This window comes from Megascapheus bottae, chromosome 27 (assembly GCF_031878675.1).
Source record: "Megascapheus bottae isolate mThoBot1 chromosome 27, mThoBot2.hap1, whole genome shotgun sequence".
Lineage (NCBI taxonomy): Eukaryota > Metazoa > Chordata > Mammalia > Rodentia > Geomyidae > Megascapheus > Megascapheus bottae.
In genome coordinates this window covers 11204702-11219735 of record NC_143535.1, presented here as the reverse complement: position 1 = coordinate 11219735, position 15034 = coordinate 11204702, and the positions used below count along the sequence as shown (strand labels likewise).

The window sequence follows — 15034 nt, the reverse complement described above, 5'->3', positions numbered from 1 at the left end:
TAAGAGTCTCATGGAGATTTTTTGCCCAAGCTGGCTTTCACTTGCAATCTTCAGATCTCAGTATCCTGAATAGTTAGAATTATAGGTGTAAGCCACTGGTACCCAATTTTATTTTATTTTATTTTTATTTATTTTTATTTTTTGCCAGTCCTGGTGCTTGAACTCAACACAGGGCTTGAACACATTTTGCTCAAGGCTAGCACTCTGCCACATGAGCTACAACGCTACTTCTGACTTTTTCCTGTGTATGTGGTACCTAGGAATCATACCCAGGGCTTCGTGAATGCTAGGCAAGCACTCTCCCACTAGGCTATGCTCCTTATTTTATTTTTAAAATTGTTATTATGAAGGTGATGTACAGAAGGGTTACAGTTACATGTCAGGTAATGATTGTATTTCTTTTTGGACATTGTCCCCTTGCATACTGTCATTATAAGATTTCCCCCCTCAGTATTGTGGTTTATATAAAGGGGCCTGTGCTTGCTGGCAGGCATTGTACCCTTGAGTCATGCCCCTACCCCTACAAGAGGATTTATTTTTGCCAGCCCTGGGGTTTGAACTCCAGGCCCCTAAGCCCCTAAGCCTCTCTGTCCTCAAGGCTAGCTTTCTACCACTTAAACCACAGCACTACTTCTGAATTTTTCTCTTGTCTTGAAGATAAGAGTCTCTGGGACTTTTCCACCCTGACTCGTTCCAAACGTGATTTCTCAGATCTCAGCCTCCTGAGTAGCTAGGATTATAGACATGAGCATTGGCACCTGTGTCCTTCAAGAGACCTTTTAACTAAGAATCTTCTCCAGTGTAACTAGCGCCTCTCTCTCTCTCTCTCTCTCTCTCTCTCTCTCTCTCTCTCTCTCTCTCTCTCTCTCTCTCTCTCTCTCTCTCCCAGACAGTTTTACAGGTTTGTTAACTAGGTGTCTATGTGTGGCACTCCCTTAATCATTGCAGGCACAGGAACACAACTATCTGCATCTCAGAATTTACCTTAACCAATGCCTTTGTTTCTTCATAGTCCTGCAGTGTGCTGTTTGACTTTGGCGCTGGCTATCTGTGTGGTTCCTGAAACAGCAAAAACAGACCAGAACATACATGAAGTTAATAGAAACTTTTCTTTAAAGGAATCAATTATGAGGTGGCTCTTATTCTATCAGTTAGAGGATGACATAGAAGACAGTACAGTGCTGCCTCCAATTCTTCAGAGGTAATTTCAGTTTATTCACTATACTGATGAGGTTTTTGTTTCATTTTATAAGATTTCCTCTAATTACTGAAAACCAGTAGGCTTTATAATGATAAAGCAAGATTTTTCCAGAATTATCCCTAAAGAATTAATCATTGTTTTTACTGTAATAAGGGCCTTTTTGGCCTGGATCATTTCTGAAAAAAAGAAACATTGTCTCATGGTGAGGCTATGTCAATCTGCATGAAACATACATATAATACTTGTTAAAAGTTAACCAGTGGGGCCGGGAGTTTGGCCTACTGGTAGAGTGCTTGCCTAGCATGCAGGAAGACCCAGGTTTGATTTCTCAGCACCACGTACATAGAAAAAAAAAAAAAGCTGGAAGTGGTGCTGAGGCTCAAGTGATAGAGCTCTAGCCTTGAGAAAGTCCAAGGACAATGCTCAGACCCTGAGTTCAAGCCCTGGACTGGCAAAAAAAAAAAGTTAACCAGTATGTAAAATTTTAAATATTTATGGTGTACTGTGTGATATTTTAATAACCTGGATACATTATATAATGTGTTTACATTATAAATTTTTTCTTATATAAAAAGGTCCATTATCTGATCCTTAATCATGAGAATATCTTAGTGGAATTTGTTAAATTATAATTAAGAGAAGAAAAATTAGAACCTCAGCCCTAGGATGGGGTACAGAGCAGCTTGTCCACTTCTTTCACAGGTAGTATTTGGAATTAAATGAGCAGAAGGGTAGAACTATGGGACCCTGTGCTTTGCTCTCATTTATAATCAGAAATGGTTTTCCTTCCAGTCAATGATGGAAACAGTAGTAATATAGGATGATATATGCTTTTATAAAATTATCTTCACAGATGTTGAAAAATCTAGTACAATTGAAAAGTTTTAATTTGGAATCCTAATTTTAGAGGTCAAGATGTATAGATCCACATGGATATTAAGGGATTTTTAAAATGCTTTGCAGTCTTTTTTTTTTTTTGAAGTTCTATTTTTTTTATTGTAATTAATAGAAGGGTGACAGTTATATTTGCCAGATGCTTTGCAGTCTTTTTTAAGTGAAGCTTTTATTTTTTGTTATAGTAAGCTTACTCATCTCATGCTGGAGAAAATTCTTGTGAGTCTCACCATGAAAAACTGTAAAGCTGCAATAAAGTTCTTCCAAAGTACGCCAGAATGGTATGTTATCTAGTAAAGTTCCGTAACATTTTAAGATACAGCTTTACTTGCAAAGACATTTTTGGCAGAATAATTTGGTCTTAATTATGACTAATTTGGGAAAAATGAGGGAGGAGATGACACTGTTTAAAAGGAAATGTACTCAATAACTGACTTATGTAACTGTAACCCCTATGTTTATCACCTTTACAACGCAGTTTAAAAAATACTTAAAAGAACTAATTTAGCCAAGTTTAAAAAAAAAAAGCCTAGGGCCAGGCAACCGGTGGCTTACACCTATAATCCTAATACTCAGGAGACTGAGATCTGAGAATCACATTTCAAAGCCAGCCTGGCTTGAAAGTCTGTGAAATTCTTATCTCCAATTAATTAACCAACAAATAACCTGAAATCGCTCTGTGGCTCAAAGTGGTGGAGCACTAGCCTTTAGCTGAAGAGCCCAGGGAAAATACCCAGGCCAGAGTTCAAGCCCCATGACAGACAGAGAAAGAAAAAAAGGCCAAATACCAAATGTAAGGCAGGGAAAGAACTGATGAAAATCAGCAATTATAACATGTCATACCTTTAAATCAAAATTATTTTTTTTAGTGGTATGTAATGGAACATGCCAAATATCAATATGAACAATTGAATGGTTCTTATGGGAATGGCTCTTTTTTTTTTTTTTTTTTTTTTTGGTCAGTTGTGGGACTTGAACTCTGAGCCTGGGCGTTGTCCTTGTGCTCTTCACCTTAAAGCTACTGCCCTACCCCTTAAGCCACAGCACAATTTCCAGCTCTCTGGTGATAATAGTCTTGGATTTCTGAGCCCAGGCTGGCTTTGAACTGTGATCCTCAGATCTCAGCCTCCTGAGTAGCTAGTATTACAGGCATGAGCCATCATGCCTGGCTCATGGGAATGGTTCTAGGAATTAGGAATGGTCCATTTTTATGCATCAGGTAAAATTTTTTGCTTTTTTTTTTTTTGCCAATCTTGGGGCTTGAACTCAGGACCTGGCCACTGTCCTTGAACACTTTTTGCATAAGGATAGTGCACTGCCACTTGAACCACAGCACCACTCTTGGCTTTTTCTGTGTATGTGTTGCCTGGGAATTGAACCCAGGGCTTTGTGAATGCTAGGCGAGCACTCTCACTCTAGACTATCCTTCTGGCCCCCCAATTTTTTTTAGCTTTAAAGAATAATAGTGGGCCTGGTGTGGTGGCTCACACCTGTAATCCTAGCTACTGAGGAGGCTGAGATCTAAGGATCAAGGTTCAAAGCTAGCCCAGTCACAGAAGGACCTGAGACTCTTATCTCTAATTAACCTCTAGGAGAAGTGGGGCTGTGGCTCTAGGGTAGGGCAGTAGTTTTGAGCTGAAGAACTCTAGGACAATGCCCAGGCCCAGGGGTAGGGTGGTAACATTGAGCTGAAGAGCTCAGGGACAGCCCCCAGGCTCAGAGTTAAAGCCCTAAGACCCACCCCCCCCAAAAAAAGAATAAAAGACTAATAGTGGGAGCCAGGTGCACTGGTACACACCTGTAATCCTAACTACTCAGGAGGCTGAGGTCTGAGGATCAAGGTTCAAAGCCAGCCCAGGCACTGAGACTCTTATCTCTAAGTACTAGAAAACTGAAAATGGCAGTGGTGCTGTGGCTCAAGGCAGGGTAGCCTTGAATTGAAAAGCTCAGGGACGGCGTCCAGGCCCAGAGTCCAAGCCCCACAACAGACAGAAGAAGAAGAAAGAGAAGAAAGAGGAGGAGGAGGAGGAGGAAGAAGAGGCTTATAGTGGGGGCACAGCGACATGCCAGCGCTTGAGAGGCCTAGAGGCAGGAGAATTATTTATTTCAGGAGTTTTAAGACCACCCTAGGCAATATGACAAGACTCAAAGTAAGACAAGTGACAGGTATGGTGGTATTTACCTATAATCCCAGATACTTGGGAGGTAGAGTTTGAGAGGATTGTGGTTTGGTGGCCAGCCTGGGCAAAAAATTAGTGAAACTCCAGCTCACGAATCCAGGTGTGTGGGGTAGAGTGCTCACCCAGCATGCGGCAAGTACCAGGTTCCCAGGTACCACAGACATAGAAAAAAGCTACAAGTGGTTTTGTGGCTCAAATGATAGAGCTCTAGCCTTGAGAAAAGCCCAAGGACAGTGCGCAGGCCCTGAGCTCAAGTCCAGGACTGGCCAAAAAAAAAAAAAAAAAAAAAATCCAGGTGTGAGAAGGGGTATCAATGTTCAGGAAGTAATGTACCTATCACCTGATGAATATAAATATGTAATGAACTACTTAAGGAATGTAACTCCTCTATATGTTACCCCAGCAATAATATACAATAAAGAAAAATTTAAAGTTAAAAAGAAAAAGAAGGGCCAAGAGTTTGGCCTAGTAGAATGCTTGCCTAGCATGCACAAAGACCCGATTTCAATTCTTATGTGCCACCCACATACATAGAAAACACTGAAAGTGGTGCAGTGGTTCAAATGGTAGGGTTCTAGCCTTAAGAAAAACACAAGGACATGAGCTCAAGCACAGGACTGGCAAAAAAAAAAAAGGTAGATCTAGGTGTGGTGGCTTACACTCAAGTATTCTGGTTCAAGGACAGCCCTGGATCAATAGCATATGACCTTATGTTAAAAATAAGTACAGCAGGGGCCAGGAGTTTGGCTTAGTGGTAGAGTGCTTGCCTAGCATGTATGAAGACCTGGGTTCGATTCCTCAGTACCACATACACAGGAAGAAAAAGAAAGCCAAAAATGGTGCTGTGGGTCAAGTGGTAGAGCACTAGCTTGAGAAAGCCCAAGGACAGTGCTCAGATCCTGTGTTCAAGGCCCAGGACTGGCAAAAAAAGAAAAACAAGAAAAATACTTTCTAAAAAAAAGTAAACAAATGGATTGAGAGGAGCCGGAAGTATGGCCTAGTGGTAGATTGCTTGCCTAGCATGCATGAAGACTTGGGTTTGAGTCCTCCGTACCACATGAATAGAAAAAAGCCAGAAATGGTGCTGTGGCTCAAGTGGTAGAGTACTAGCCTTGAGAAAGCCCAAGGACAGGGCTCATGCCCTGAGTTCAAGCCTCTAAGACTGGAAAAAAAAAAATGGGTTGTGACTGTGACTCAAATGGTAATAATCAACAGGTCCTGAGTTCAAATTCAAGTACAAAAGAAAGAAAATGTAAAACTTTAGATCTAGTTGGTTGACTCAGAGACTTATGTCTGTCACTGTATTGAAGATATCTCAGGAACACAGTTTCTTAACCTATACAAGAGAACAAGATGAAGGAAAAATAAGTTTTGGAAAACTTGGAAATAAAAATTTGTTTTCAGGTAGTTATTTTCAGCATTTGTATCTAGTGTTACTGTGTTCTTTTAAATATGTTTTGCCTTTGACTTCTGTGTTTTGGCTATTAGTAAGTTTTGCTACTGGATAATGAAATTTGATAAAAGTAGACATAGAATCCTAGAGAAACATTTAAAAGATTAATCCATTTCTTATGTTAGCAGACTTTGAATGATGTAGATGCTTTATTGATGTTTTATGTAACGTGTTTGTATTATGAGGTGGTATGTAATCTGAACTAGTTTGGCTATAAATGAAATACTTCCCTCTCTTGAAGTGAACAATACAACAGAGATAAAGAAGAACCTTCATTCTTAGAAGTAGAAGAACTATTTCTTCAGACAACTTTTGACAAAATGGATTTTCTGACTATTGTGAAAGAATGTGCTGTAGAGAAGTATCAATCTAGTGTTGGCTTTTCTGTCCATTCAAATCTCAAGGAATCATTGAATCGCTATCTTCTGAAATTATCAGAACAACTTCTAAATAATTATTCATCTGAGGTGAGATTTTTTAAAAAAGTAAAGCTTATATATTCGATTCCACTCTGATACTTTGTGAGAAAGAAGAAATGGGGATGGGAAATGCACCTAAAGTAGTGATAGTCTTGGTTTTAAAAGCAAATTGTCATTCCTATCCAAAAATTGGGGAAAAGAGCATGATCAAGGGAAAACTGAAGAATGATTTTGAGTACATTGGTTGTTGCAGGAATCCTGATAGATGTAAAAAAAAAATTCTTTGGCTAGAGTAGTAGAGAATAGTTAATTTGAAGTATGAGAGTTGATAGTAATAGCTGGTAATGAAATAAACCCCTCAGTACAAAAGCAAGAGATATTATAAGATTTTGGTGGCATTTGAAATGGGAGGAATAATTTAAAAGGTCAAAGTGGCTAACTAATACCCACTGCAAACAGCAGTATGTTACATTTCCTCCCCACACCAGATCCTTACTGCCATTTGTTATGGTTTCCTTTTTTTTCTTCTTCTTTTTGGTGATACTGTGATGTGAATTCAGGGTCTCACCTCTGCTAAGTACATAGTTTTCTCTCAAACCACTCCTAACCCTTTTTTCCATTGATTATTTTTTTTAAATAAGGTCTTACTTGATGGCTGGGCTAACTTATACTGTGATCTTCGGTGCCTCCTTGGGAGGTAGGATTATAGGCTTCAGCCTGAACTTTTTAAATTTCTTCCTGATACCAAATCAGCCTGAGGAGATTCAATCTTAGTGCCATTTTATTTGTTTCCTTTATAGCTAAGAATGATGAAAGACTTGTTCATTGTTATTGGCCACTTGTACTTCTTTTGGAAACCATTCATTTGCCCAGTACTAATTAGGTTATTTGGATTTTGCTGTTTAATCTTTATCAGCTCTGTATACTGTGTGTGTGTGTGTGTGTGTGTGTGTGTGTGTGTGTGTGTGTGTGTGTGTCCAATAAACTGGGACTATTTTGTTCCATTTTGTTGCTTGTATCTTTGTTTTTATTTCACACATATAGTGTGTGTATGTGGAGGGGGGGGTCATGAGGCTTGAACTCATGGCATGGGTGCTGTCCCTGAGCTCTTCAGCTCAGTGCTACCTCCCTACCCCTGGGCCTGGGCATGGTCCCTGAGCTCTTCAGCTCAAGGCCACCATCCTAACCTTGAGCCACAGCCCGACTTCCCTGTTTTCTAGTGATTAATTGTCCTTGCTTTGAGCCAGGCTGGCTTTGAACCATGATCCTCAGATCTCAGCCTCTTGAGTAGCTAGGATTTCAGAGGTGAGCCACCAAGCTCTGCCATATCTTATAACTAACTGCTTGCTTTGAAGTTCAGTGCTTTTTAATCTGATGAAATCCTATTTGTCCTGTTGGTTCTTACTCTTACTTCCTGAGTTATTAAATCTTATTTAGAAAGTTGTTTCCTGTACATATACACGATATCTTATAGTAGTTTCAAGTCTTACATTAATATCTTTGACCCATTTATAATTCAGTTTTGCCTTGATTTGAGGATATGTTGGTTTCCTAGTACTATTTCTTGGAAAGTCATTCTATTCTCCAATGTATTTGAATACCTTTATCAAGTTGGTTGGGTCTAGCTGCTTAGAGATAACTACTTGAGTTGATTTCTGTCCTCTCCATTTCACTGGTCTGTGTTTAGAAACACAGTATGATGCTGTTTTTGCTACTATGACTCAGTAGTGTAATTTGAATACTCCTAGCATTGTTCTTTTTGTACAGAATTACCTTTCTATTCAGAGTCTGTTTTTTTCACATGGATTTCCATATAAATTCTTGAATGGATTTTCTGTTTCTGTGAAGAATGTCATTGTGATTTTGAGAAGGATTAAATTGCATCTGCCATTCACTTTTGATAGTATTTCTACAGTATTTTGCCAATTCATGAATATAGAAGGTCTTTCCATCTTTTAGTGGCTGCTTCTATATGTATATTTATTTTTATTTTTTATTTTTTGGTTGTGAGGTAGGTACTCTGACCTGGGTGCTATCCCTGAGCTCTTCAGCTCAAAGCTAGTGCTCTACCACTTTGAGCCACAGTGACACTCAGTTTTCTGGTGGTTAATTGGAGATAAGAGTCTCACAGACTTTTTTGCCTGGGCTGGCTTTGAACTGCAGTCCTCCTCAGATTTCAGCCTCCTGAGTAGCTAGGATTACAGGCATGAACCACTGGTATCTCACTTCTGGCTTTTTTCTTTTTTTTTTTTGCCAGTTTTGGGGCTTGAACTCAGGGCCTGAGTGCTATCTTTGGGCTTTCTCAAGGCTAGAGCTCTACCATTTGAGGTACAGCACCATTTCCAGCTTTTTCTGTGTATGTGGTACTGAGGAATCAAACCCGGGTCTTTGTACATGCTGCACAAACACTTTACCACTAGGCTAAACTCCCAGCCCTCACTTCTGTTTTTTTGATGGTTAATTGGAGGTAAGAGTTTCACAGATTTTTCTGCTTTGAACTAGCTTTGAAACGTGATCCTCAGATCTCAGCCGCTTGAGTTTCTAGAATTACAGACAGGCATGAGCCACTGGCGCCCAGCCTTAAGAATTTTTTTTTAAAAGTCTCTTATAAGTTTGCCATAGTCATGTTAAAGGGTGTGTGTGTGTGTACATTTCTTTTGCAAACTGGAGATACGTCTCTGATACAATGTATTGAGAGGGTTATAGTATCTAAATTGCCTAACTTTAGTCTAACCATAAGAAAATAGACAAGCTTCAGATTAGGGATATACCACAAAATATCTGGGAAATACTCTTTAAAAGGGTCGAGATCATAAGAGAAAAAAAAGTCACTTGGGGTCAGGAAGATTGGTATATGATTCACTTTATTCATATTGTTGATATGAAGTATTGGCTGTCTTTAAAAATCTTTAAAGGCCTTCCACCTTTAACTTAGTCGATTGAACTTTTGTTTCTTAATGTTGGTTAATATTGTTTCTTAATAACATGAATTTATTATAAAAGAATTTCAGAATTGCTTATGAATTGTGGTTTTTATCTGTGTTTTAAGGTTACAAATTCAGAAACACTTGTGCGATGTTCAATCCTTTTGGTGGGTGTTCTTGGCTGCTATTGTTATGCCGGTGTAGTAACTGAAGTGGAAGCATGTACATCGGAATTATTCCAGAAGGCCAAGGTAGGACAATATATGCTAGTACAATTTTAAATAAATTTGGATGAAATAATATTCCTGGGACTATTGTTAGATAAAACAAAATTCGTATAATTTTTGGAGTTTGGGTTTTTCTTTTTGTTTTTGCCAGTCTTGGAATTTGAACTCAGGGCCTGGGCTCTGTCTCTGAGCTTCTTTTTCTCAAAACTAGTATTCTACCACTTTAGCCACAGCACCACTTCTGGATTTTTCTGTTTATGGGATACCGAGGAATCAAACCCAGGGCTTTATGTATGCTAGGCAAGTACTCTACCACCAAGCCACATTCCTAAGCCAAAATTTGTATAGATTGAATATTACTAATCTCAAAAAAACAAAAATTGAAATGTTTAAAACCTAATAACAGTTGGTGCAGTGACTCATGCCTGTAATCCTAGCTACACAGGAGGTGAAGATCTGAGGATTGTTGTTCAAAGCCAGCGCAGGCACTGAAGAACATGAGAGTCTTATCTTCAATTAACCACTAGAAAACTGGAAGTGTCGCTGTGGCTCAAGGGGTATGGCTGTAACCTTGAGCTGAAGGGTTCAGGAACAGTGCCCAGGCCTAGAGTTCAAGCCCCATGACCGACCAAAAAAATAAAGAAATCTAGTAACTTCTTGAGTACCAGTGGTAATGCCACATCTTACCACATGTGACAGGGCATAGTGTAGGAATACAACACACATGAAGTTCTTGTAGCTATAAGGTGTATATGAAATTAAACAATTGGATTTTGTATTTAGTTGGGTCCCCTCCTGAAGATACGTTACGTATATAGATATTCTAAAACCTGTAAAAACATGAAACATTTCTTGTCCCCAAGCATTTTGGATAAGAGACACTCAACCTGTATAGGCTATCATTTTATCTTTTATTTATGTAATCTAAGAGAAATGATACTCTGTCCTTCCTCAAGATTTGAATTTATTACAAAAGAATTATAACTATAGTAAATAAAATAATCTCACATTAAAATTTAATCTCATTTTCATAAATTCTGATTTTTATTTCTGTGTCTGAAGTGGTTCAGCCTAGTGAAACCTGAATGAATGGTATGAATCAAGTAGCCTTTCAGCCCCAAACTTTTTTTTTTGTTTCATTTTGAATTTTTTTAAATTGAGACAGTGTCTAGCCATATAGGAACCTCAAACGTGATCTTTCTGCATTGCCTTCCCTTCCAGTGTTTTATATGTGTGTACCACCATGCCTAGCTCAGATTTGTTCATAGTTCGTAATTTTATTGTTTGATAGCCTCTAAAAACACTTAATGTTGACTTTTTTATTAAAAGATTTTATTAACACTGATTTTTTTATATCATATTTCAAATGTCAGGTTTAACAAGCAAGTATTCAAGAATGAAATCTATGTGCAATCACTGGCAAATAAATTTAAGAACAAAATTAAAATTAAGCTGGGAGTTTGTATGTCATAGATACATATCCATTTATATATCAATATGTATAGAATATATATCCCATTATAGATTTATATGTCTATATAGTTATATTTATATCTCCAAATTCATGTTAATGTTGACTTTTAAAGTGAATCTTCAAAAGCCAATACTAAACTCTAATTTTTACCTGGAATTTGTATTTCTTTTTCTTCTAACTAGTCTCTTATGCAATGTTCAGGACAATGTATCTCACTGTTTAAAAATAAGACAAACGAAGAATCTAGAATTGGTTCATTGAGAAATATGATACAGCTATGCACAAGTTGCTTGTATAGCTATAATAAGGTAAGGTTTTCTGGAGTAGATTATGATGTTTATTTATATGTTTATAAACTGATTTAAAGTTAAATTGAATGAAAAATAATATCCACAAGAATAGTTTCTTATGAAACTGATTTCATCAGTTTATTATCTTTTCTTTTTTTTTTTTTTGGCCAGTCGTGGGGCTTGAACTCGGGGCCTGAGCACTGGCCTTGGACTTTTCTCAAGGTTAGAGCTCTGCCTCTTTAGCCTCAGCACCACTTCCAGCTTTTTTCTATGTATGTGGTACCGAGGAATTGAACCTGGGGCTTTGTGCATGCTAGGCAAGCACTCTACCACTAGACCAAACTCCTGGCCCCATATCTTTTCATTTTTTAAATGCACCTATATACTTTTTTTGTGTGTGTGCCAGTCCTGGGCTTGAGCTCAAGGGCCTGAGCACTGTCCTTGGACTTTCTCAAGGCAAGAGCTCTACTACTTGAGCTTTAGCACCACTTCTGGCTTTTTTCTATGTATGTGGTACCAAGGAATCGAACCCGGGCCTCCGTGCATGCTACGCAAGCACTCTACCACTAGGCCAAACTCCCGGCCCCAACACCTATATACTTTTTGCTAATTTTTGCTTATCTAGTTTATGGTGTGCATACCACTGTAAGGGCTAATGAGTGCAATTAGGAAAAGTTACTGAATAAAATATGACTTTATTTTGCTCAGATCATCACATGTAACATTTGGAAGAATGAATGGTACTGTCTGTAGTCTTTTGATTTGGGACAGGCTTGTGTTGTAGTTGAGACAGGCTAGGTGTTTATAATAATCAAAAATCTCTTTGAAAACTGATAATAAGTACATAGATATAAGTAAATACTAAGTACATACATCTGTATTATTGGCATATATTTTGGGTTTTGTAATGTGTTTTCTGATGTTGTGATGTAAATGGAGAAAGTAGTAAACTCTAATATACAACTGCTTTCTAGTATATTTAGGACTAGTTGGTGGTATTTTAATATTGCTTAAGCAAAATTAAAGGCATTTGTGATAAGTATTATTGCTCCAAGAAAAGAGATTATTGTGATTGAAACAATATAAATTGGACCTAATAGTGAACTCATTATCTACATTTTACTCAATGTACAGAAATACTATCACCACCAAAAATATTTATTTATTTTTTATTGCTTGTATTTTGTATTTACTACAGCAAAATACAAATAAGATTGTGTCTCGCCTTTTCCTACGATTACTAACATCAAAGCTGATGAATGACATTGCAGATATTTGTAAAAGTTTAGTAAGTATATTTATGTTATTATCATTCATTATAAACTTTGTTGAAATCTCTCTTAAGTAAGGGTTGAATCTGACATTGTATGGCATCTTATTTTTTTATAAATGTAGAACTTAAAACTAAAATTAATTTTAGGAAATATATTTGATTTCTTCTTAAAATCAGCAGCATAGTACCTAAGGATTATATTCTTTTTCTTTTTCCTTTTTCACTCTTAAGACTTTTGATTTAGACAACCATACCAGTAAGAATCAAATTTGTCAATTTTTTTTAGTGAATAGTAGGTGGAAAATTATTAACTAATTATCCAGGCTCATGTTTACTTCTATGCCATAATACACCAAAATTCTAATTAATTGGGACAGTGATAGAGATTGAACACAGATGCTAAGCAGGCAATCTACCACTCAACTATATACCCAGCCCAATTGTTTCTTTAAAAACATTAGCAATTGGTAAATTTCCATAATCTAAACTACTTTTATTTCTGTTTTGTTTTATTGCCAGTCCTGGAGCTTGAACTCAGGCCTTGGACTCTCTGTACTCAGGCTAGTACTCAACTCCTTGAGCCACAGTACTTCTTCTGGATTTTTCTGAGTTGTTTATTGCAGAGACTCACTGACTTTGCTGCCTGAGTTGAGGAACTGTGATCTTCAGATCTCAGTCTCCTGAGTAGCTAGCATTACAGGCATGAGCCACTGCACCAAGCTAAACCACACTAATTGGAAGGCAGAGATTGGATGGACCATGACTTCAGGCCTGGGCAGGCAAAAAAAACAAAACAAAATCCAGCTTTGTCATACATGTAAATGTTCTTGTTTGGTTTTTCTTTCTTATTAATGTGTGCATACCACACATTAATAGTTGACATACTTGTAGACACTTAAACATCTGTTGAATGAAGAAATGTTGTGTACTTTAATTGTTCTAGTCATTTTTCCTTGTCACTATACTTACTTCATTAGCTATATATACTTCTATATTTAATTTAGAAGTAGATAGTGTTCTACAATATGGTAGATACGTATGTATAATTTTAACTCATTTGCTCTTTATTATTTTAATGGTCTTTAATTATTTTGTCACAGAATTCTGTGTTGCTTTTGTCAAAATACTTTTGTTTGGGCCTCTGAAAAATATGGACAAATTCTAGTAAAGGTTTTGCATGTTCAAAAGGAATGTGAACTTTACCCTTTTTTCTTTTTCTTTTTTTTTTTTTTTTGCTAGTCCTGGGCTTGAGCTCAGGGCCTGAGCACTGTCCTTGGACTTTCTCAGGGCTAGTGCTCTACCACTTGAGCCTCAGCACCACTTCCAGCTTTTTTCTACATATGTGGTACTGAGGAATTGAACCCGGGTCTTCATGCATGCTAGGCAAGCACTCTACCACTAGGCCAAACTCCCAGTCCTCTTTTCTCTTTAAAAAAAAAAAAAAATTTAGAGGGTGTGTTTCACTGTGATACCCAGACTGGCTTTGAATTTTTGTGGTCAAGTGATTCTGCTGCCTCCTCCTCACAAGTAACTTGGACTGTAGGCACAAGTTACCATACCTAGCTTGAATTTCACTTTTTGAAAGGGTCTTGTCATTGTCCCCTGTAATAGTAATAATAACTTACTTTTTTTTTTCTGGCTCATCTATTTGGGGCATTATGAAGTTCACCTAGAATTTATTCCTTTATTACATATTTTAACAAAGTTATATCTCTGTACTTATCTGGCTCAAAGTGATGTGTAATTGTAAGAAATAAAATTGTTTGTGTTCCACACATATTACAGTGCATGTATCTTTTTCTGTGAGTTGGTGACTTAGGTGAGAACATTGACTACAGCATTTTTTGAAAAACCTAAGTTGAATAAAAGCACTTTTATTTCTTCTTTGAAGGCGTCCTTTATGAAAAAGCCAGTTGACAGTGGAGAGACAGAATCAATAGAAGATGGTATTGATACCCATCTAAGAGCAGTAAATGATCCTTCATCCATGGATCTCTTTCATGATCATCCTGTTGGTGATGCGAGTGATTCAAGTGAGTGTGGGGAGAGCCAGAGCAACATTGGTAAGTACATGCTTTCTGCTTGGGATTCTTTTTCTTTTTTTTTTTTTGTGGGTCATGGGACTTGACCTTGGCCTAGGCGCTGTCCTGGAACTCTTCAGCTCAAGGTTACTGCCCTACCCCTGAGCCTGGGCATTGTCCCTGAGCTCTTCAGCTCAAGCCTACACTTGAGCCAAGCCCCACTTCCTTTTTCTAGAGGTTAATTGAAGATAAGAGTCTCTAGTCCTTTTGTGCTGGGGCTGGCTTTGAACCTTGTTCCTCAGATCTCAGCCTCCTGAATATCTAGGATTACAGGCATGAGCCATTGCGCCTGGGTTTGGGATTTTTTACATCTTTTAAAAATGGATTTATTTAAATCAATTAATTGTACCCAAGGGTATTTTATTATAATATTTACATACATTCATATAATATACTTTGATCAGATTCACCCCACCTTATTAATTCCCCTCCAGTTATCCCCTCTTAGTTTTCTTTTAACTCTTTATCTTAATTTGGTATTGTCAATAATTTCATAGATAGCACTTTTATGCTGATTTCACTTTCCCTTAGTATAGTCTATTCAGATAGTTCCGTTCACTTTGAATTTCTCAAACTTTTAATTGAACTTACTAGTTTCCTATTTTAATCTTCACAGGA

The 15034-nt window shown here is 37.5% G+C and overlaps 1 protein-coding gene across 1 annotated transcript in view; it reads left to right on the top strand.

Moving 5' to 3' along the window:
• Atm (ATM serine/threonine kinase) overlaps nt 1–15034 on the top strand; it is a 94776-nt gene that overhangs the window by 20388 nt on the left and 59354 nt on the right. Inside the window, exons 11-17 of the mRNA XM_090319574.1 lie at nt 1013–1201; nt 2281–2376; nt 5970–6195; nt 9197–9322; nt 10955–11080; nt 12261–12350; nt 14227–14398. Coding sequence (XP_090175700.1) covers nt 1013–1201; nt 2281–2376; nt 5970–6195; nt 9197–9322; nt 10955–11080; nt 12261–12350; nt 14227–14398 — 1025 coding nt within the window. The remainder of the gene's footprint in view (nt 1–1012; nt 1202–2280; nt 2377–5969; nt 6196–9196; nt 9323–10954; nt 11081–12260; nt 12351–14226; nt 14399–15034) is intronic.